Source organism: Protopterus annectens, chromosome 1.part0, assembly GCF_019279795.1.
Source record: "Protopterus annectens isolate FY-2018-M chromosome 1.part0, PAN1.0, whole genome shotgun sequence".
NCBI lineage: Eukaryota > Metazoa > Chordata > Ceratodontiformes > Protopteridae > Protopterus > Protopterus annectens.
In genome coordinates, this window is record NC_056725.1 from 779309623 (window position 1) to 779331562 (window position 21940).

The 21940-nt window shown below is 38.5% G+C and overlaps 1 protein-coding gene across 2 annotated transcripts in view; it reads right to left on the reverse strand.

Moving 5' to 3' along the window:
* Positions 1-21940, reverse strand: part of LOC122794510 (synaptosomal-associated protein 25-like) — a 1032368-nt gene that overhangs the window by 224394 nt on the left and 786034 nt on the right. The window contains exon 6 of one of the 2 annotated variants that reach the window (XM_044062964.1): positions 19876-20010. The exons of the other annotated variant lie outside the window; for it this stretch is intronic. Coding sequence (XP_043918899.1) covers positions 19876-20010 — 135 coding nt within the window. The remainder of the gene's footprint in view (positions 1-19875; positions 20011-21940) is intronic. 2 annotated transcript variants of the gene reach the window in all.

The following is a 21940-nucleotide window of genomic DNA, read 5'->3' on the forward strand; positions in this document are numbered from 1 at the left end:
TATATTTATTAATAACTTGCACACCTCCACTCACTATGCTAGTTGAGTTAAGTATGCAGACGACTCAGCATTAATGTGTGCAGCATCAACAGTAAATAAGCTCTAAGACATTAGCTAAGAATCTTTCTCCTCTGTAGAAATCTGGCTCAAAGAATCAAACCTCCTACTCAACTCCAAGAAAACTAAGTTAATGCTTTTAACCTCAAAACGTTGCCAAAATCGAAAGCAATCTTTTACCATATAGTCAATGAATAATACTGTCATTGAAACTGTACCTCACAGTAAACATCTAGGCAGTATGATAGAGGACAGTGTCAAATATGACCAGCATATACTGCACTATTAAATCTACACACCAGAAACTAGGCTCCTCCCTTTTTTAATTTCTTCATATCTTTTGAGTTTCTAATACCATGATGGGAATGGACCCCATTCCTAAGTCAAAGTATAATTACAGTTCATGAAATTAATATTGTTTCAATCTTTGATGTCAGCCAGAAGTACTCTTTGAAGCACCTGCCATGTGCCCAGTAATGACTCCTTCTGCAATTCGTATGGAGTTACATGTATTGGTAACATATCTAAATCTGATTGCAGATTCTTTTTCATAAGAATCATTATTCCTACTACTATTGGAACTGTCTGGGTATCTTTCTTCCACATTGCTCTCATTTCTGCCTGCAAATCCTGATATTTTATGACTTTGTGTCTCTCTGTATGCAAGACATTGTAGTCACTGGGTTTAGTGATTTCAATGATCAATGCTACTTTTGTCTTCTTTTCATGGACCTCTATATTTGCTCTTTTTGCATCTATCTTTTGAATTGTTGGTAATGGGTGATCCCATGTGATGCAGACTTCATCATTTTCTGTGATGCTTTGTGTCTCATTTTTCCAGTGTTTTTCAGCTACCTCAATATTATAATGTTTGCACAACCCCCAGTGCAACAGTCTCGCCACATTATTATGCCCTTCAGCATACAGTCCTTCTGCCGTTAGTATGTCACAACCAGCAATGAGGTCTGCGACTGTTTCCAATTATGTTTTTACAAAACCTACATTTGTCTGTTTCTCTCACATGTTCAATGGACTTTGCAAATCACTGTGTAAGTAGCCCACAATCTTGGGACACCAATATTAACTTTGCATCTTTTGGTTTCAAATTTGACTCTCCTTAACCATTATTGCATTTGATCCTGATCAACATAGTGTCTTCGAGGAGTTTTCTTTACTTGCAACTATATTTATGCATTTTCCACATTTCTTGCCTTCTCTTCTGATCCTTCACCTTATATCCTTTATTTTGGTTTTTTTTTTTTTTTTTTTTTTACAAATTCACTTGTTCTCATTTCTGCCTGCAAATCACCTTAGGATAAAGGATATAAGGTAGATTTTTATCTACTTCTGGTTTGATTTCCATTCCAGCTTGGCACCAATATGTATCTGCTAGACTAAGAAGGGAAGTCATCTTAGATTTATTTGCCTCATGTTTCACAACTTTCACTATATTTGAGTCTTATGCGGTCAGCAGATATGTATGCAGTCTCACAATTGCAGATCTATACATATAATCAATTTCAATTAGGCCCATACCTCTTTTGGAATGGGGAATATAGGCTCCCTTTATAGGATCAATGGTTTCCTTACAGATACTGCAAGAACAAATCCAGCCACTACCTTCTTAGTGCCAACTTTCTTATATGTTGCTCCTATCTCAACAAACTTGAACAATGCCCAAAGAAAGAAGCTTGCCTCCTGCTACAATAAAATAGCTACATTTGCCACCAGTCTCCCCTAATAGGACCCACCATTGTCTTAGCTTAAAGCAATTAAACTGGCCTGAACTTCATAATGACCCAACATATTCAAAACTAACTACAGTACACAAACTCATTCATCTTACAGAAAAATGCCCTGCACTACAAAACATATTACTGCCCTACAGTCCAGCAAGGAACCTCTGTTCTAGTAACAAATTCTTGGTACTCACAAATAAGTCAAATAATGTTGCAGGAGACTTGCTCTACTCCCAATACATTGCTAAACTCTGGAATAGTATCCCCACACAAATAAAACTCTCTGACAAACTTAATAGTTTTAAACTACTGCATACATGACATCTTAAGCAGTCCTGGTTCTGCACATGCTCATCACCAGGTTAAGACTTTGTGCTCACCCTACAATACTCTCCAAATACTCTCTTTAACAGAATATTCTCAACCTGCCACTGAAAATATTAAACTAATTTTATACATAATTGCTGCCAGTACAATCCACTAAGTTGCAACTGGGCTTTCTGATTAGTAACTTCTACCTCTGTAAAGTCTAAGTGTTTATAAACGTTAACTACTGTATATGTACAAATTTAATAGAAATGTAACTACTCTGTGTTTATCTGGAACTTAGTAGAATGCAATGTAAGCAAATGTAGCTTTTATACCTGTGCCTCCACATAAAATGGGTATTACTCAGACTTTTCTGGTAAACAAAGACAAATAAATAAAGAAATATGGAGTGTGGGTTTGACATAATGGTTAAGGTCTTTACTCCACAAGCACAAAGTGCAGGGTTTGAGTCAAACATTGAGTTAATGGCTAGACTTAAAATGGCAATTCAAAGCAAACAGCCTAATATTCATCTATGAACAATATCCAACATTGTGTCCAGCTTAATTCTTAGGAAATATGATTTTACCCTCATGTTTTGTAACTTCTTGTTTACAAATAATGTATTGTTTTGAGTTATCTAAGTTATTTACTAAGAGTATTAAACTCATCAATTGCATTAATGTTTTATATATATATATATATATATATATATATATATATATATATATATATATATTCATAGGTTCATAGGTTCATAGGTTCATAGGTTCATACTAGGCTGCTATCTGCCCTAGGGCATTTATAAGCCTAGCCAGAGTGTGTTTGGCTTTTGCCACCCATTTTAAATTAATTTTGCTATGCCCTTTTTCGAGGTTAGTATACTGTGCCTCTGTCTAACAGTGACACAGAAGTGATACCCGGGGTAAACATATGATCCCCCATCCACTCATCAAGATTCCTCTTGAAGAGAGTCAATGAGGGACTCTGCCTAACCTGGACTGGGATTTTATTCCAGAGTGAAGGGAGCCTCTGGGTTATGAATCTGTCCCTCCAGCATGTCCTATTTATTTCAGTGCTGAGGTTCAAGTCTCTCGAGCGCGTAGCTCGATGGGATTTGGATTTTCTGAGGTGCAGCATGTCCATTGATTCTGGATTAGACATGGCTTTATATGTCAGGCACAGATCGCCTCTGAGCAGGCAGTATGCCACTGAGTAGAGCTGGAATTTCTTTAACCGGGCAGCATATGACATCTGTTTCAGCCCTTTGATCCTCTTGGTGAGGTACTTTTGGGGTCTTTCCAGTTGCTGCAGGTGTCTGGTAAGGTACATCCCAAAAGGGGCATTGTACTCAATTATGGGCCTGATGAGGGATGAGTAAAGAGGCACGATGACCTCCCCTGATCTAGATGTGAATCCCTTCATGATTAGGTGGGCTATATAAAATGTTTTTCTAACCACTTTGGCCACGTGATTGTCAAATGAGAGATTGCTATCAACTTGGGTCCCCAGGTCCCTAATTACTTCTTCCGTACTTAATGGATTACCACCTATGTGGTAATTTGTGGCCACTTTGTTTTTGCCAAAGGGGATGACTATACACTTTTTGGCGTTTAGCTTGAGGCCATGGCTCTGGCACCAGTTGTCTGTTTCTATGAGGCCCTTTTGGAGGATGCTTGTGTCGACTGGAGAGTTGATTATGGCACCCAGTTTGCAGTCATCTGCGAACTTGGGCAGCCACAGTCCTTCCATGTTGGCCTGTACCTCCGAGAAATATATACTGAACAAGAGAGGTCCCAGGACTGAGCCTTGTGGGATGCCACTTGTAACTGGTTTGGAGTCTGACATGGCTCCAGCAATTCTAACCATGTGGGTTCTTTCCTTGAGCCAGTTTGCAACCCATCTAGTGACATAGGGGTTTATATTTAAGCTGGTGAGCTTATCTATAATGCCTGAGTGGGGTATTGTATCGAAGGCTTTTGCGAGGTCCAGGTAGGCTGTGTGGACCACCTTCCCCTCGTCAATGGCCTTGGTGACTATTTCAAAGAAATCGACCAGGTTTAAGAGGCAGGATCTGCCCATAACAAAGCTGAACTGTGTAAGATCCAGTGTCTGTAGGTCCCCAATATCTTTATTTATGAGGTCCATGATGATCCTTTCCATAGCTTTGCAGATCAAGCTAGTCAGGCTTATGGGGCGATAGTTTCCAAGATCCATTGAGGCACCACCTTTGTGGAGAGGGACCACTGTTGCTGTACGCCACTCTTTGGGTACATATCCTGTGGTAAGGCTGAGATTGAACAGTAGTTTTATGTTTGGGTTTAGCTCTTCTTGGAGTTCATGTAGGACGCTGTGTTTTTGCTTTGGAGAGGGCGGCTCTTACCTGAGCATCTGAGATGTCAGGGGGGCAGCACTCTGCTGGGATAGATATTTGCCCTTTTGGTGGGGAGGGGGGTGGAGAAGTTTGCGCTGAACCTGTCAGCTAGGATGTTGGCAATGACTGTGGGTTCGGTGTATGTTTTGTCATTTTGGACTAATTCTGAGCATATCTGGGAATTCCCACCCAGGTTCCTAACATAACTAAAGAAAGCCTTGTGATTATCCTTAGTGTCCTGTGCAATTTTTCTCTCGAAGCTGGCCTTAGATGATTTTATGAGTGCCCGTAGTTTTTTGCTAACACTGATCAGAGATGCCTTCCCTTTTTGGGAATTTGCTCTATCATGTAGTAGCTTCCTCCTTCTGTTGTATAGTTTGTTTATGGCTGGGGTCCACCAGACAGGACGTCTGCCTTTGGAGGATTGGGTCTTGGTTTTATTTGGGATTGCATGATCCATGCATTCCTGAAGGTGTTCATAGAATGCATTTATAAAGGATTCTGTGGTCTTGGCCGTATTTTCCACAGGCCCGGGGGCTTTGAAGGATTCCACCTCGGTTTTGAAGAGTGTGAAATTTGCTTTAGAGAAGTTTTTCACTGTGGTTTTCTGGGCAGGGGTTGGGGTCGGGATGTGAATATCCAGTGAGATTAGTTTATGGTCTGATCTTACCAGTGAGGGATACACTTCTGGTCTGGAGCATAGAGTCCCCATGTTAGTGATGATCAGGTCCAGTATGTTTTCCCCTCTTGTGGGAGTGGTAACAAGTTGTTCCATAGCATTTGAGTTTATAAATTCTAGGAACCTTTGAGCTAGGGTGTTGGAGCTAGAGTAATGCTCCCAGTCTATGTTTGGGTAGTTGAAGTTGCCCAATATAATGGTGTTTGGAGAGACCTTCATATTTTCCAGTGTTTTCAGGAAGGCCGAGTGGGGATCCTGGGTTTGGGAGGGTGGTCTGTAGCATGCTATAAACTGGAAGGCAGTTTTACCCACTGTTAGTTGCACATGGATAGTCTCTGATGCTTCATGCTGTGCCACCAACCTGGAGGTGTGGGTATCTTTGACGAATATTGATACTACCCCTCCTTCTCTGGTTCCGTCCAAGTTTTGGGGCTGAAAAGCAAGGTATGAGGTATAACCTGGTAGTGCTGGGGTGCTCTCGGGAGCCTTGACCCATGTTTCTGTTACTGCACAGATATCGATGTTCTCCATGCTAAGGAGAGTTTTGAGTGCATGCATCTTGAGGTTTAGACTTCTGGCGTTGAGTAGCATTACTCTTAGTTTCTTATCCCTTGTGATACCTATGGAGGTGGGTTTGTCTTTTGAGCCTTGCCTAAAAAAGGCACTATGGGGGTAGCAAGAGCCTTTGCCAATATCCGAAAGCCCAGGGGTGACAGGTGCAAGCCATCCCTAGCGAAGCATCGTGGCTTGTCGAGCATGTCATCCCAGGCTGACAGACATTGGATCCCCTTTGAATGACACCAATACTTAAGCCAATTGTTGAAATTAATCATCTTGTCTTCATATTGTGGCATCATTCTTGGTGAGGGTAAGATGCTACTCAAGGTCAGGGTCATACCGGCCTGGGCTACATGCTCAGAGAGCTCCTCTATGTCTCTGGAGGTACGTCTCAGGTCATTCACACCAGCATGGACAATGACGGAGTCATATTTGTACTTGCCTTGGAGTGACCTGAGTGCTTGTGTTATGTGGCGGATCCTAGCGGCTGACAGGCAGCTCACCATGACCTTCTCCTTGTTCAGCCTGGTGAGCGGGACGTCAGTGTGCCTGATGATAGAGTCACCTATTACAAGTGTATCAGGTGTGTTGTTTAGCCTTAAGGGCTGTGACTGTTCGGCACACTGGCTTTATGAGCTATGTGTTGCACGTGTTTTGTTTTGGGGTAGCGGTTGCTTGGGTGTCTGCTTTGGAGGACTCTGCTGCTTAGGAAGATTTTTATTTAGAGCCTCTGAGTATGTTTTTGTGTGTTTATGTGCTTGGTTTGCTGTCATGGTAGGTCTATGTGAGACTGGAATTGTAGTGAGTGTGGTTTCCTTCTCCTCCTGACTGGTTATGCCAGTACTGAGTTGAGACAGCTTAGCCTCCAGTTTGGCTATATGGTTGCATCTCTCACATGTGTTGGAATTTGTTGGGAGGAGGAGATGGTTGTCTGTGTACATGAGGCAGTTGTAACATTGCCTAAAGATTCCCAGATTCACCAGCTGGACTGGAGAGGAGATTGACAACTGACCTTTGGACATGCTAGAATAGTATTGGAAATTCCTTTATAATTGAAAAAAAGGCCAATGGGGAACGAGGTACTCAAGGGGAGTTTGTGAGGGTGTAGTGCTTTTAATTTTTAGTGCTGACTTATATAATTGCTTTAGTGAGCAAGTGCCACGTAACTTAAATGCAATGTGTTACAGGTAACTTAAATGCAAAAACAACAAACAATAACTTTCTTTCAAGTTAAACAAGGAAATAAGTGCCGCAAGCAATGCAGATATCACTAGGGATCCACAGAAGCGCTGAAAAGCCACATTTTAGGTGGAATTAGCATTTCAGGGAAATAACAAGTAAACAAGCATACAAACAAAGCTGGATTCAGCAGGCCTGGGTCTAGTCTATGCTACAGAAAACAAGGTGTACCAATTTCAGTAAGAAACAGTTCAAATATGCAGGCACTATAAGCCTTTAACTAGAAATTCCCAGCTCAGAAGGGCAGAGTCCAGCCTCTCCTCCCACAAGAGTGCAGACCACAAACCTTCTTAATGTAAAATAACTGGCCTGAAGCCCAAGTGCTTAAACCAGAACTAATACACTTTTAGAATAACAGACACTGAGCCCTCAATCAGCAGTTCCCAACTTAGAAGGATGTAAGCTACCTGTCCTGCCACCACAGTGCAGGCCACAAACCTTTATAATGTAAAACAACTGGTCTGAGCCCAAGTGCTTAATCCAAAAGACTTAGAATGATAGCTACACTTTAATCAAATTACTACCAAGCAGTAATAAATACAATTGAGTACTTTAAAAAATGCCTGGATTAGTGCTCAAGTTATACAAACAAAGCTAGATTCAGCAGGCCTGGATCTAGTCTATGCTACAGCAAACAAGGTGTACCAATTTCAGTAAGAAGCAGTTCAAATATGCAGGCACTATAAGCCTTTAACCAGAAATTCCCAGCTCAGAAGGGCAGAGTCCAGCCTCTCCTCCCACAAGAGTGCAGACCACGAACCCTCTTAATGTAAAATAACTGGCCTGAAGCCCAAGTGCTTAAACCAGAATTAATACACTTTTAGAATAACAAACACTAAGCCCTCATTCAGTGACCACGAACCCTCTTAATGTAAAATAACTGGCCTGAAGCCCAAGTGCTTAAACTAGAATTAATACACTTTTAGAATAACAAACACTGAGCCCTCAATCAGCAGTTCCCAACTTAGAAGGATATAAGCTACCTGTCCTGCTACTACAGTGCAGACCATAAACCTTCTTAATGTAAAACAACTGGTCTGAAGCCCAAGTGCTTAAACTAAAAGGCTTACAGTGAGTTACACCAAGCAGTATAAATATAATTGAATACTTTTAAGATGACGCAAAAGCAAAATAAAGTAGGAAGAAACACAAATACAGTAAAATCAGATACATTTTTTTTTTTTGAGTGAGCAAATGAGATGGGCCCAGGAGGAGTATCCAAGTACAAATTTACAAGAGGGGCAGGCAGTTTCAAAGCCACCAAGATAAACAGAGTCACTGCTTCCAGCTAGATATTCCTGAATGCAACACAAACAAATTACTTTAAATCGTGTATTATTTGATAAAAGTGCAGATAAAAGTTACTTAGCTTCACTTATGCATTCAGTTGATAGCATACAGGACTTAGCCAGCCAAAGATCACAGTTTAAACAGAATATAATTCACTGTACCACTTGTATAAGACAGAAACTGAATAACAATGAAGGAAACTACCCCCACTATCACTGTATGCAGATTTTTTAACAAGCCTTAACTGAAAATATCACTTGTACTACTGAAAAACAGATTCACAGCTTCCAGCTAGATATTCCTCAATGCAACACAAACAAATTACTTTAAATCGTGTATTATTTGATCAAAGTGCAGATAAAAGTTACTTAGCTTCACTAATGCGTTCAGTTGATAGCATACAGGTCTTAGCCAGCCAAAGCTCACAGTTTAAACAGAAGATAATTCACTGTACCACTTGTATAAGACAGAAACTGAATAACAATGAAGGAAACTACCCCCACTATCACTGGCTATGCATGTTTTTTAACAAGCCTTAACTGAAAATACCACTTGTACTACTGAAAAACAGAGTCACAGCTTCCAGCTAGATATTCCTCAATGCAACACAAATAAATTACTTTAAATCGTGTATTATTTGATAAAAGTGCAGATAAAAGTTACTTAGCTTCACTTATGCGTTCAATTGATAGCATACAGGTCTTAGCCAGCCAAAGCTTACAGTTTAAACAGAAGATAATTCACTGTACCACTTGTATAAGACAGAAACTGAATAACAATGAAGGAAACTACCCCCACTATCACTGGCTATGCAGGTTTTTTAACAAGCCTTAACTGAAAATACCACTTGTACTACTGAAAAACAGAGTCACAGCTTCCAGCTAGATATTCCTCAATGCAACACAAACAAATTACTTTAAATTGTGTATTATTTGATAAAAGTGCAGATAAAAGTTACTTAGCTTCACTTATGCGTTCAATTGATAGCATACAGGTCTTAGCCAGCCAAAGCTCACAGTTTAAACAGAAGATAATTCACTGTACCACTTGTATAAGACAGAAACTGAATAACAATGAAGGAAACTACCCCCACTATCACTGGCTATGCAGGTTTTTTAACAAGCCTTAACTGAAAATACCACTTGTACTACTGAAAAACAGAGTCACAGCTTCCAGCTAGATATTCCTCAATGCAACACAAACAAATTACTTTAAATCGTGTATTATTTGATAAAAGTGCAGATAAAAGTTACTTAGCTTCACTTATGCGTTCAATTGATAGCATACAGGTCTTAGCCAGCCAAAGCTCACAGTTTAAACAGAAGATAATTCACTGTACCACTTGTATAAGACAGAAACTGAATAACAATGAAGGAAACTACCCCCACTATCACTGGCTATGCAGGTTTTTTAACAAGCCTGAACTGAAAATACCACTTGTACTACTGAAAAACAGAGTCACAGCTTCCAGCTAGATATTCCTCAATGCAACACAAACAAATTACTTTAAATCATGTATTATTTGATAAAAGTGCAGATAAAAGTTACTTAGCTTCACTTATGCATTCAGTTGATAGCATACAGGTCTTAGCCAACCAAAGCTCACAGTTTAAACAGAAGATAATTCACTGTACCACTTTTATAAGACAGAAACTGAATAACAATGAAGGAAACTACCCCCACTATCACTGGCTATGCATCCAGCTAGATATTCCTCATTGCAACACAAACAAATTACTTTAAATCATGTATTATTTGATAAAAGTGCAGATTAAAGTTACTTAGCTTCACTTATGCATTCAATTACTAGCATACAGGTCTTAGCCAGCCAAAGCTCACAGTTTAAATATATATATATATATATATATATATATATATATATATATATATATATATATAATATATACATACAGGATTTAGGACATCGTACTCATTTGCAAATGTGATTTTATTTGAGTTTTATACATTTTTTGAGTTTTATACAATTTTTGAAATATTTGAAATATTTATAAAATCTGTAGGTCATTTTAACAAACATACAGAATCAAATTCACCTTTTTTAGGATGAAAATATTTACTGCATTTTTTGGCAATATGTCTTTGAGCACTAGTTAGATTATTCAGCTTAACTGTTTAGGTCATGTGGCAATTGTTTCATTTAAGCTTTGGAGTGATGGGCAATTCTTTTAGTTTTGATTATGTGTATATATTTAAATTCTGAAATGGAAGTTTATGAGGACAAACCTCTGATTCGTAGACTACCAGAGAAGAGTTAACAGGGAATTTTCACTGGACATCACCAAGAGAAAGTTTTCAGAGACATTAAAAAATGGCCTATGGGGACAAATAATGACTGGATGAACATATAGCATGAAGAGGACTGTAAGTTAGTTTCAGAGTGGGCTAATAAGGGACATTTAGAGGGTATACAGTAGGTTAACAACAGACAGTTAAATGGTGGCACAGTGCTTTAACAGATGCTATGTTAACAGATGGGTAAAGAGTAGTAATGGCAAAGGCAGATGTACTGTAGAATCAGCTGTTAGGTTGTTGCTTATGCATAAAGAGGACCAGGGAGGGCTGCGTGTCCAACTGGGAGGCCAGTATTACATGGATGAGTATATGCCTATGTGATGTTCAATAACTTGTGTAACATTTGAGAAATGTAATACATTCTTTTAACAACACAGAGGGTAACCAAGCACAGCATAGTACATTTTCTTGTTGTTTTCTCTTTGCAGGGCCTAATTTCTAAAACTGTAACAGTTAATCACAGGCTTTGAAAGAATATGCAGGGCCTAGGAATTTCCATGGCAACTGAGAAGGAGGAAGGCTCACCAGCCAGAATATCTTTAATAAGAGTAGAGTTAGACAACAGATGTATGCCACCTACCTGAAGTAGAAGTTAACAAGTTAAAGAAATCATGGGACCAGGTTTTGGATACAGATAGGATCACATTAAAACAGTTCCAGAAATTGACATGCTGGTTTGAATTTTTCCTATAGAGTGATCCAAGTAGGCAGATCATTCATGAGAAGGCTAGAGGTGAAAGAGGCAGGATGCTCAAGGCCTATCATAGGATCAGGATCATGAAGGACATGAAATGTGACAGAGGTTTATTCAAGAATTCAGTGGGGCAACCAATTAGCATGGATGAGGAAGCAGAAATATAAATAAATATATATCTATCCAAATCCCCCTCGTCTCAGCACAAGCTCTGTATGTATTATACTTTACTTGTAACTGTTTATAAGAATTGAATATTCTATCTGACAATGTCACAGATATACTATGACTATTCCTATGTGTACGTAACTGCAGTTGCTTACATATTAATGTTCTGCCTGATAATGACAACATTGCATTGTGGCTGCTCACAGATCAATTTCTCTGAATCGTTTGGGTTTCTAATACCATGACAGGACTGGACCCAATTCCTGTGTCAAAGTATGATTAAAGTTCATGAAATTGTTTCAGTCTTTGATGTTAGCCAAAAGTGCTCTTCACAGCACCCACAATTTGCCCAGAACTGACTCTATCTACATTTCATATGGAGTTACATGTATTGGTAGCATGTCTAAATACAACTGTAAATTCTTTTTTGTAAGACCCATTGTTCCTGCTACTATTGGGACTCCCTGGGTATCCTTGTTCCACATTGCCCTTGTTTCTGCCTGCATATCCTGGTATTTTATTGCATTGTGTCTCTCTGTACGTAAGACACTGTAATCACTGGGTGTAGTAATTTCAGTGATCAACGCTCTTTTTATCTTCTTTTCATGGGCTACTATATCTGGTTTTCTCAAATCTATTTTTTGAACTGTTGGTATTGAGTGATCCCATGTGATATAAACGTCATCATTTTCTATACTACTTTGCGGCTCATCATTTGACTGCTTCTCAGCTGCTTTAATATAGTAATGTTTGCATAATCTCCAACGAAACAGTCTTACCACATTATTATGCCTTTCAGTATACAGTTCTTCTGTCATTAATGTGTTACACCCAGCAACAAGATATGCGACTGTTTCCAGTTCTGTTTTACAAAACCTACATTTGTTTGTTTCTTTGACATGTTCAATGGACTTTGTAAACTAATGTGTACATAGTCCACTATCCTGGGCCACCAATATTACCCTTTCATCTTTTTAGTTTAAATTCATCTCTCCTTAACCATTCCTGTGTCAAATCCTGATTGACTTGAGGCTGTTCCAGTAGTTTTCTACACATGCAACTATATTTATGCCTTTCCACATTTCTTGCCTTTTCATCTGATCCTTCACCTTATATTCTTTATTTTGTTTTTTGGCATATTTCATACCTCCCCATTATACTGAACTACTCGGTTTTTACTGAGTTTTGGGGTGCCACGATTCCCGAGTGGTACCCCTTCATTTCCAATTTTTTTTCCAGCTTTTTGTTTTGAATTTTTTTTCACACTTTTGAGCTGATGTCATCACATGGGCAATAATGTCATCTCTGTCAGCCTGTCAGAATTGAGCTCAAGGGCTCATGTCCACGCATTTCTGGCTGTTTGAATGGAATGGATCTATCTGCATGGAGAATGGAGTATATTGCTGCATGGATCTATCTGAGCTGTGAAGAATGGAAAGGAAAGAAATGCTACTTTATTTTTGCAAGGAGAAGGAACTGCTGCAAGCTGCACAGAGAACAAACTTGACTTCAGAAAGGAAACAGCTGCTGTCTGCTATGAGAATGGGACTTTATTTCTGTAAGGAGAAGAAAAAACAACTGCTGCGAGCTGCATGGAGAACTTGACTTCTAAAGGTACTCTGTGTGTGTGTGTGTGTGTGTGTAAATGCCCCCAAAGTGGCTAGAGGTACTCAGACTTAAACCCTGTACCTTGGGTACATGCAAAAGAGCCTAAAGTCCCTACCCACCACCACTTGTGAATTTATGCCTCATATTTTTGTTCTGTTCCTCACTGAAGGATTGAATTCACTAAATACTGACAGGCATTTGAATTTCAGACTTCATATTCTTCAGAAAATAAATGGTAACATATAACCTTTTATACTAGCAATTTTCTAAGTTTATAAGATCAGTATTTGAAATTTGTCCCCATTTTTGGGCTATATTCCCCCATTATTGGCTTTTCCAGGATTTTTGTGCTAAGACATTGAGAGCTATGGTGAGAAGTGAGAACTGAATTCTATATTCCCCCATTATTGGCTTTGTCCAGTTTTTTTGTGCTAAGAGGTTGAGAGCTATGGTGAGAAGTGAGAACTGAATTCACTAAATGATAGCCAGTTAAATTTCAGTCTTCCTGTCTTTCAGAAAACTGCTGATTTGGCTTAGTGGTGTGTTGTTCTGACTGTAGTGCACAGGGTCCTGGGTTCAAGACTTGGCAGTGCAATGCATGGCGGTAACACAACATTTTACTCAAGCAACTTTCCAATTTTATACAAGTAATGTTTAAAATGTGTCCCTGCTTTTTTGCCTTTTGTCCCCCCCAAAAAAAACTGAAATTGAAAATAAGTGCGAGAAGCTATGCAAGATGCCTATGGCTTACACTACTGTCATTCTATGTATGTGTAAATATATATATATATATATATATATATATATATATATATATATATATATATATATATATATGTGTGTGTGTGTGTGTGGAAGTAGACTTCTATCATGGAAATGTTCTGAATAGGCCATTTTTGTCATTATTGGTTCATGCATTTTGTTTCATTGCCTACTGGAAAAATGTTCAAACAATAAATTTAAAATGTGATAGTGTGTGTGGAAGTAGACTTTTATGATGGAAACGTTCTGAATAAGGCGGTTTTGTCATTATTTGTTCATGCATTTTGTTTCATTGCCTACTGGAAAAATGTTCAAACAATACATTTAAAATGCAATTGTGTGCATGGAAGTAGTATTTTATGATGGAAATGTTCTGAATTGGGCAGTTTTGTCATTATTGGTTTATGCATTTTGTTTCATTGCCTAGTGGAAAAATGTTTAAACAATACATTTAAAATGCACTCTACTTCAGTCTAACAAGTGTGTTGTATTATGCAAGGAATATAATTTAATAAAGTCAGGAAGGTATATCAAAGAAAAGAACACATGTATATTTCTTGTTTTGTGTGCAAGGAGCCTATGATTTGAAAGCAGTCCAAAGGTACTCTTTATCCACCACTGGCCAGATGCATTTTCTTTGGATGTGGTGTGGGTTTCAAAGCTGTTTCAATGAATGTGAATTTCAAGGGCAGAGAAGTTCTAATGCCAACTTTGCCAAGTCTATTTTCATTGTGAGACAGTATTGCTTTGTTTAGCAGATATCGATTAGTGTTTGTGTATTGTGCTATAAAATGTAAAAAAAATCCAAATAATCACTGTAGAAATAAAGCAGTATGCACACATTAGTGTTTATGATAAATGGGGTGAAATAGCCAGGTAATGGGACATTGTAATGGCTGTAGAGGGACTCTGGTGCTATATTTTGGTTCTGTTCTTCAGTTTGCATTTGAAAGTTAGCATCCCACAATTCCATTGCAGTGGGCGGGGTTATGTAATTATGTATGCAATTTTTACATTAATCAGCATACAGAATTGTAGCTATTTTTCATGGGCCCTATCCAGATTTTTGATGTTTCCAGTTTGAGAGGTATGGCATATTCAGTTGTTGCCTGATTTTTGTCTACTTCTGATTTGATTTCCATTCCCACTTGACACTGATATGCTTCTGCTAAACTAAGCAGGGAAGTCATCTTAGACTTGTTCTCCTCATGTTTTAAAACACCTTGTTTAGATCTTGTGAGGTCAGTAGATATTTATGCAGTCCTATGATTGTAGACCTATACATGCAATCAGTTTTGAGGAGGCCCATACCTCCTGTAGAATGGGGAGTATATAATCTTGGAATACACTGATTTTTATAAATCATTTGATAAGTATGAAGCATTTTCTTGTTTTCCTGTCCAACTAATCTAATATCTTTTGGGTCCAGTCAATCACCCCAAAACTGTAAGATAGAACAGGAAGATCACATTGGTTTATAGCATGGACTTTGTTTGTCAGTGCTGTTTTCAGTATTCATTTTACTCTTCCAAAATATTCTACTAAGTTTTGTTTGCATTTATTCATGTTTTATTGTCGATCCTTCATCAGTTCCTATGTATTTATTCACTCCCTCCTGCTCAAGTTCCTTTATACCACATTCCTGTCCAAGATGATATTTTCTTGGTGCTGCAGCTTTCCTGCTTTAAAGATTGCCTTTGCACATTTATTAAAATGAAATGACATTCTTATATAATCTGAGAAGATTTTGACCACTTGTAGTTTTGCGATCAGCTACTCATCTCATGAACTACATAGTTTTAAATCATCATCAAAAAGAAGACAAGAAGTCTTTACACTTTGTTGTTTACAAAGAGTCACCCTAGTATATCCCCCTTTGAATTTTTATCCCTCAGATAATAATTTGTTCTTCATCGTAGCTTAGCTTCAGAGTGGTTTGCCACAGTTTCATTATGACTGTATCTTATACATCTGTAAATCTCCTTTATCCATGACTATGGGATGCTGTCAAATGCATTTTTTGTAATCTATCCATCTATACTTCAATTTTTCCACTTTTTATAATTCTCCATTATGATTTTATTTAAAAACAAATGATCCTTTGTTCCACATGACTTTCTTTTGTTACCCTTTTGTTTTACTGTCATGATTAAGAGTTTTCTTCTTAATGACTATAAACTCTATCAGCATTAATTCCAGTATATAATTTATACATTGTTGGAAGTTAAGTTATTGGTCTATAGCTTTTAGGACAGCTTGTAGGTTCACTCTTAAGGAGGAGTATAATTTTTCCTGTTGTTAACCAGGTTGGTGTTTGGAATGTGCATATTAATAGTTCTTACTCAGGGCTAAATCTTTGTGTAAAGATATTAATACTTTTAGCCTGAAGTTAGGCACTGCATCTAGGCCTAGAGTTTTCCAGTTGGGAGCTTCTCTTAATTTTGTTTCAGTTCTCTGGCCATTACTTCACCCCATGCTATGTGTTGTAATTGATGAGACTGAAAATTTCATGTATCCCTGGGCTGAATTTGAAATGGTCTGGCAGTATTAATGCTCTAACCCAGTCAACAAATAGAATTCTTCTTCATGGTGGTAGTATTAGAACTGTCATGGAAACAGATGGTAAGCAGGACAGTTCATTTTAGATATAACAGTAAACTGGTAGGAAAATAGGTGACGGGTAGAGTAATGAAATATTTTACACTGTGTTGCTTTACAGTGGAGGAAAGTCAGAGCACAACCCATACAAAGCTTAGATCTTTTAGCTGCAAAGGGGTCAAGCTGCAGGAAGCCACATTACAGAATCTAGATTTCCACAGATGTGAGGATGAAGCTAGAAGTAGGGTGTATCTTCCTCCTGGACTTCAATGGAGTGTATACATGGCAGGAAAGTAGCAAACTGGAACAGTTGGAAAGTTTTACAGATGCAGTGTGTTGAATTGGTTTTGGTGGCTGTTTTAAGCAGTGATGATTTAGCAAGGCATGGCTGGTGGTAAAGAAGAAGGGGAGGGTATGCACTGCAGAGCTAGAGCTCTCCCCAATGTTAGTGACCTTGGAATTGTAGGGACAGCAGACAAGAAACAAGTTGCTAAGACTAAATCAGACATTAATAGTATGATACACACTGTAAATAATTCACTAAGGGGATCTGAAAATCATTTACCATTCCCATGTAAAATGACTGCAATGCTAGCTGCAGCATAAACAGTGAGCTGACCCAGTGATCAGAAAACAGTGATTGTATAACATTAAATGAATCAAGTTATCAGGCTTGAGATGGCCTTAGTTTAGGCAGGTGCAGCAAAGGCTAGTAAGTTAGGTAAATATTCAGAAAACGATAAACTACACAGTCATTGAGGAGAAAGTGAAAAAATAAGCAAACTAAAGCAAAAAATGCTGAGAGCCATGGAAGGCACTTTATTATTAACTTTTTTGAGCACTTCTGATGAAGTTCCCTTTACTTCTTCTTCTTCTTTCGGCTTTATCCCGGTTAGGGGTCGCCACAGCGGATCACCTGTCCGCACATTGAATGGCAGTGGAGTTTTACGGTGTCGAGTTGCCAGCCCGGTGCCCAACCTTCCACAGAAGGCACACTCACACCTAGGGCCAATTTAGAGTGTCCAATCCACCTGCAGCATGTCTTTGGGATGTGGGAGGAAACCGGAGCACCCAGAGGAAACCCACGCGACCACAGGGAGGACATGCAGACTCTGCACAGAAGGCACCCCAGCCGAGGATCGAACCGGAGAACCTCTTGCTGTGAGGCGGCAATGCTAACCACTGCACCACCGTGGCCGCCCATGAAGTTCCCTTTACATTGGGAAAAAAAAGGCTCAAAAATGTGCTATAAAGTGTCTTCCTTGGTTCATAGCATTTTTTTGTTTTGATAGAAGTCAAGAAACCATTTTACTGCATCTGGGGGACAATGATATTAGTCAGATTCTGATTAGTTATTTGTTAGGAATGGCTACTCAAGAAACTAAAGTTATCAATGCTGGTCAAGAGCTAACAAATGAAAGATTGTGCTGGGGGGTCTATTCAGACAGCAGAGAAAATATGCTGCAGGTTTTATAATACAATGGTAAACTGTTGGAGGGTATGGGGGCCCAGAGGTATAGTTGCTAGTGTGCCTGTTGCCATCTCCCAGTTGAAGCAAAACAAAAATGTAGCTAGAATCTGCAGTTTATGCCACACATGCACACGGAGAGCTACAAGTTCAGTTCTGAAGTAAATGCAATAATTCATGAATGCACTTAAGACATGGAGTGCTACAGCTCTTTGGTTCTGACTGAAAATACAATAGCATCATTCAGTTCTGATGCTGATAATGCATTGAAAACTGATCAAGATCTGCTGACTGCACACCCTAGCACTTTGTGTTTGGGACAGTTACTCTTTTTACCTGCCCTAGCTTTGCCTTTGGGATGCCATTTATATAGGGTATCCTTGCATTAAGACTAAGTGGCCAAACATGTATGAGAGGCATGGGATTCACCTGTTATCAGAAGGGATACCTGCCCTTTACCAGACCTAGATGTGAGGTTATTTAAGTTAGGCTAGGGCTTCTAATACCGTGTGGAGATGTGCTTTGTGGAAGGAAGAGGGTTCATCTTTACCCCTTTTGTGGTGGAAGACAGGAAATGTAAGGGAGACCAGTTAAATGGGGGGGGGGGGAGGGGATGTTACAGGACTTATCAGCTGAGCTTCCCATAGAGTGGGTGATCCTAAGGGGGGGTGCCTGGAAACTGTCTAGCTGGCACCTCCCATTGGTAGATTGTAAGGTGGCCCAAAGAAAAAACTGATTGAACTTTGGAAATTAAGTGAATGTTGAAGAGACAGATATCAACAGTGCTGCCTGCTCTGTAGGACTTTAGTGAAATATACATATGAAAATGACCTTTCTGAAATTCCTGGCTTGAGCACATCTCCTGGAATAATTAGCTTCAAATCAGTAGAGTAGGGCATTTGGTAATATACTCACAGGTGTGGCCATTTAACTCATGATACATGTCTGAGTTTTATTGCATATGTTAGCGTCAGTATTACAATAGTGATGAAGTCATATAATTAAACCAAATATTTGCTGCAATGGTTACAAGCATGATGGATGCAAAGTCAGTAAACATGAACTACAAGGACAAGAACAGGTAAGAAGGAATGTGGTTTAATGGAAGGAAGAAAGATGGGTATCAAATAAGAGGGTAGGGGAGCTGCACCCAGTCTCTGAAAAATGAAGAGTAAATTCCATTGTGCACCTTTAAATGTATTACTTTTGGAGTACAAAGTATGATGAGATACAAATGTTCACTGCCAGCCTGCTGCCTTTGTTGAGATTATTATATTCTTAGCTTTTTGCTTAGTTCTATACACAAGCTTGATTATAACCTCAACTGCAATATCATTGGTAGAATTTATAATCCAAATTATATACCGTACTACTTTTTTGGCTCTTCACAACCAACTATCAGTTGTCATCAGCTTCTCTCTTCATTTGCTGTGTCTGATGGACCTGCTGTATCCTCCTAAGGCTATACCTGATCCATATCCTGGGCTGGTGCGGAGATTGAAGACTCTGTTCTAGCATCTTAGTGCTGCATTAGAGCATTTTATGTTGTTTATATCATAACTCTTCCTCTCTCTCCTCGTACACTCATTGGCATCCTGGGGTGGATGTTCTGGTGTATATTCCCACATCCATGGTGAGTCATACAGTATTCCCTTCCAGTCTCAGAAGAACAACACTACCTGTTTGCCACAGTCTTCTACCAGGGATCAACTGCTATGTGCATGCAGGTATGCGTCTTCCCCCAAAAGATGCTCATCATTACCCGCTAGTGCCTCAGTCATATGAGCAGTTTATTGTGCCCAGGGTACCTGGGGTCATAGGACTTTATTTCTCTACACCATGGAGCTGGCACTGAATATGTACAATGTTATATCAAATACTGAAGTGAATTCACTTGCCCTTCACAGCCCTGTGTTCTAATACTGAATTATGAATGACAGATAAAGTACATAAGTGCAATTTGTTTAAAAAAAAGAGTACTACAGAAACATAGGTAGTTACTAAAAAAATATGTATTACTTCTGAATAAATCCACCACTCATGACCATTTGTTCTCGTTCATCGACAACACGTGAAGGCTGAGAGCTGACTGTGCCATCTTGATTACTACTCCACACTTTCTTATATGCATCGCTGGCTTCAAAGTTTTTTAATCTGGAAGAAAAGTAGAGGGATGTGGGTTGTAATCAACATAATATTATGTGACAGAATGCACAGATGCTGACATTTCAGATATAATCAGCAAATGTCAAAGAAAAAATGTTTTATATTTGACTATATAAGTATGCTAATTTCTTATGCCCTGTTCTTGAGTTCTTTGTATTCAGCATGCACTCGAGTACATCTATTTTTCATATGTAATAATTGAAATTTTGAAACTGATAGCTATTTTTTCTAAAGATTTGTAGTACATAGGAATTCATATACCACCATAATTTAGGTATATATGAAAGCTATATCAGAAATTATTGGGTCCAAAGCTATTTTTTAAACAAGAAACATCTTTATTAAATTATCACATATGACATAGGCAATCATACATTTATATAAATGAAAACAAACCATATTGACATAATTTTAGTTGCAAGCATTATACATCACAAAGCATATTGACATAATTTTAGTTGCATACATTATACATCACTTAAAATCTATCCATTCATTGTCAGTTGATCATTACATAGCTCATTCAAATCTTGCCTTCTTTTAAACCACATACCTCCTCTGCATGAATTGTTCACACAATTCCATTGTTTCTGTGTAATTTGTGCCTGTTCATTTCTAAAGATCCCAGTTCCAGTAATTTTATCTCTGTTACTATATTCACTACTTCTAGTAAAGCTGGTTTAGACTTTGATTTCAATTTTCTAGTAATTGCTTTTTGTGGCAGCTGGTATAACTAGACTCAGCAAGATTATTATGCCTCGGCAATTCTGATTCTGTATCATAGCTCAAAAAATAATTTCCTTAGTTACACCAATTTGCTCACCCAGTATATCTGACAGAACAGTCTGCAAGGACGTTTAAAGTCTACCAATTCATTACACTCCCAGAAAATATGTTCTCAATTGCTCTTTCTTCCACTTTACACCTTCAACATATGCTGTCTACCCGAGAAAAATACTTTGGAGTCTACGTGGGGTATAAAAATACCTATGTAAACTATTCCAAGCAAAGATCCTAAACCTTCTAGACTTTGTTGTATATTTGGGGGACATGCATATATCCCCCCATTGTTTCTTTGTGAAGTGCTTATCCAGTCTCACTTTCCCATCCTTTCCAACCTCATCTGATTGATTCTTATAGTTATCATACAATATTTTGTATGCTCTTCTAATTATTTTTTAGCAGCAGCTTCTGTTCCAAATTTTACTAAAAACTTTACCAATGCTGGTCTTTCATTTAGGATGCCATTATTTGTTTATTTTTCCTATACTCTGATATCAGCCCTTGATAGTGAAGGCACTCCAAATAAATTATTGGCCTCTTCCTATTCTATTAACTTTCCCTGTCTAATTATTTGCTCTCTATACCTTGGTTCTTTTACAGTATTAGCCAATAAATTCCAGCCCCCTATTGTCTATTGTCTGTACCCCTAATTGCAGATATCCTATCAGCAAAATATCCTTTCTCCATTATGGTGTTGGCTTAGTTCTTAGAATACTTTCTACTTTAAGGATATAAGATACTGTATGGTTATTGCTATTCTCCTTAAAGATCTGCATCCAAAATCCAGTGTCTCCTTGTTTCTTAGGTTTCCCCCCTTTTCATCATTATCCCTTTCCACTTTGAATTATAGGTTTCTACTTGTGCTATGTATAGGAGCCTTAACTATGTAGCTTTGAAATACCCTTTCAAATTGGGTAATCCCAAACTGCCTTGTTCAATTGTAAGAATCAGCTTATCCCACTTGACTCTTGCCATCTTCCCCTCACAGATAAAATCAACTCTTTATTAATTACTATCCACAGCTTCTACTCTGGTTGATAAAATATGCCTGATCTGTGTATAAAACTTGCTTGTATCTTGCTATCTATATCCATATAACAGAGCTTCAAATTTCTCAATTTTTGTATTAATTTTG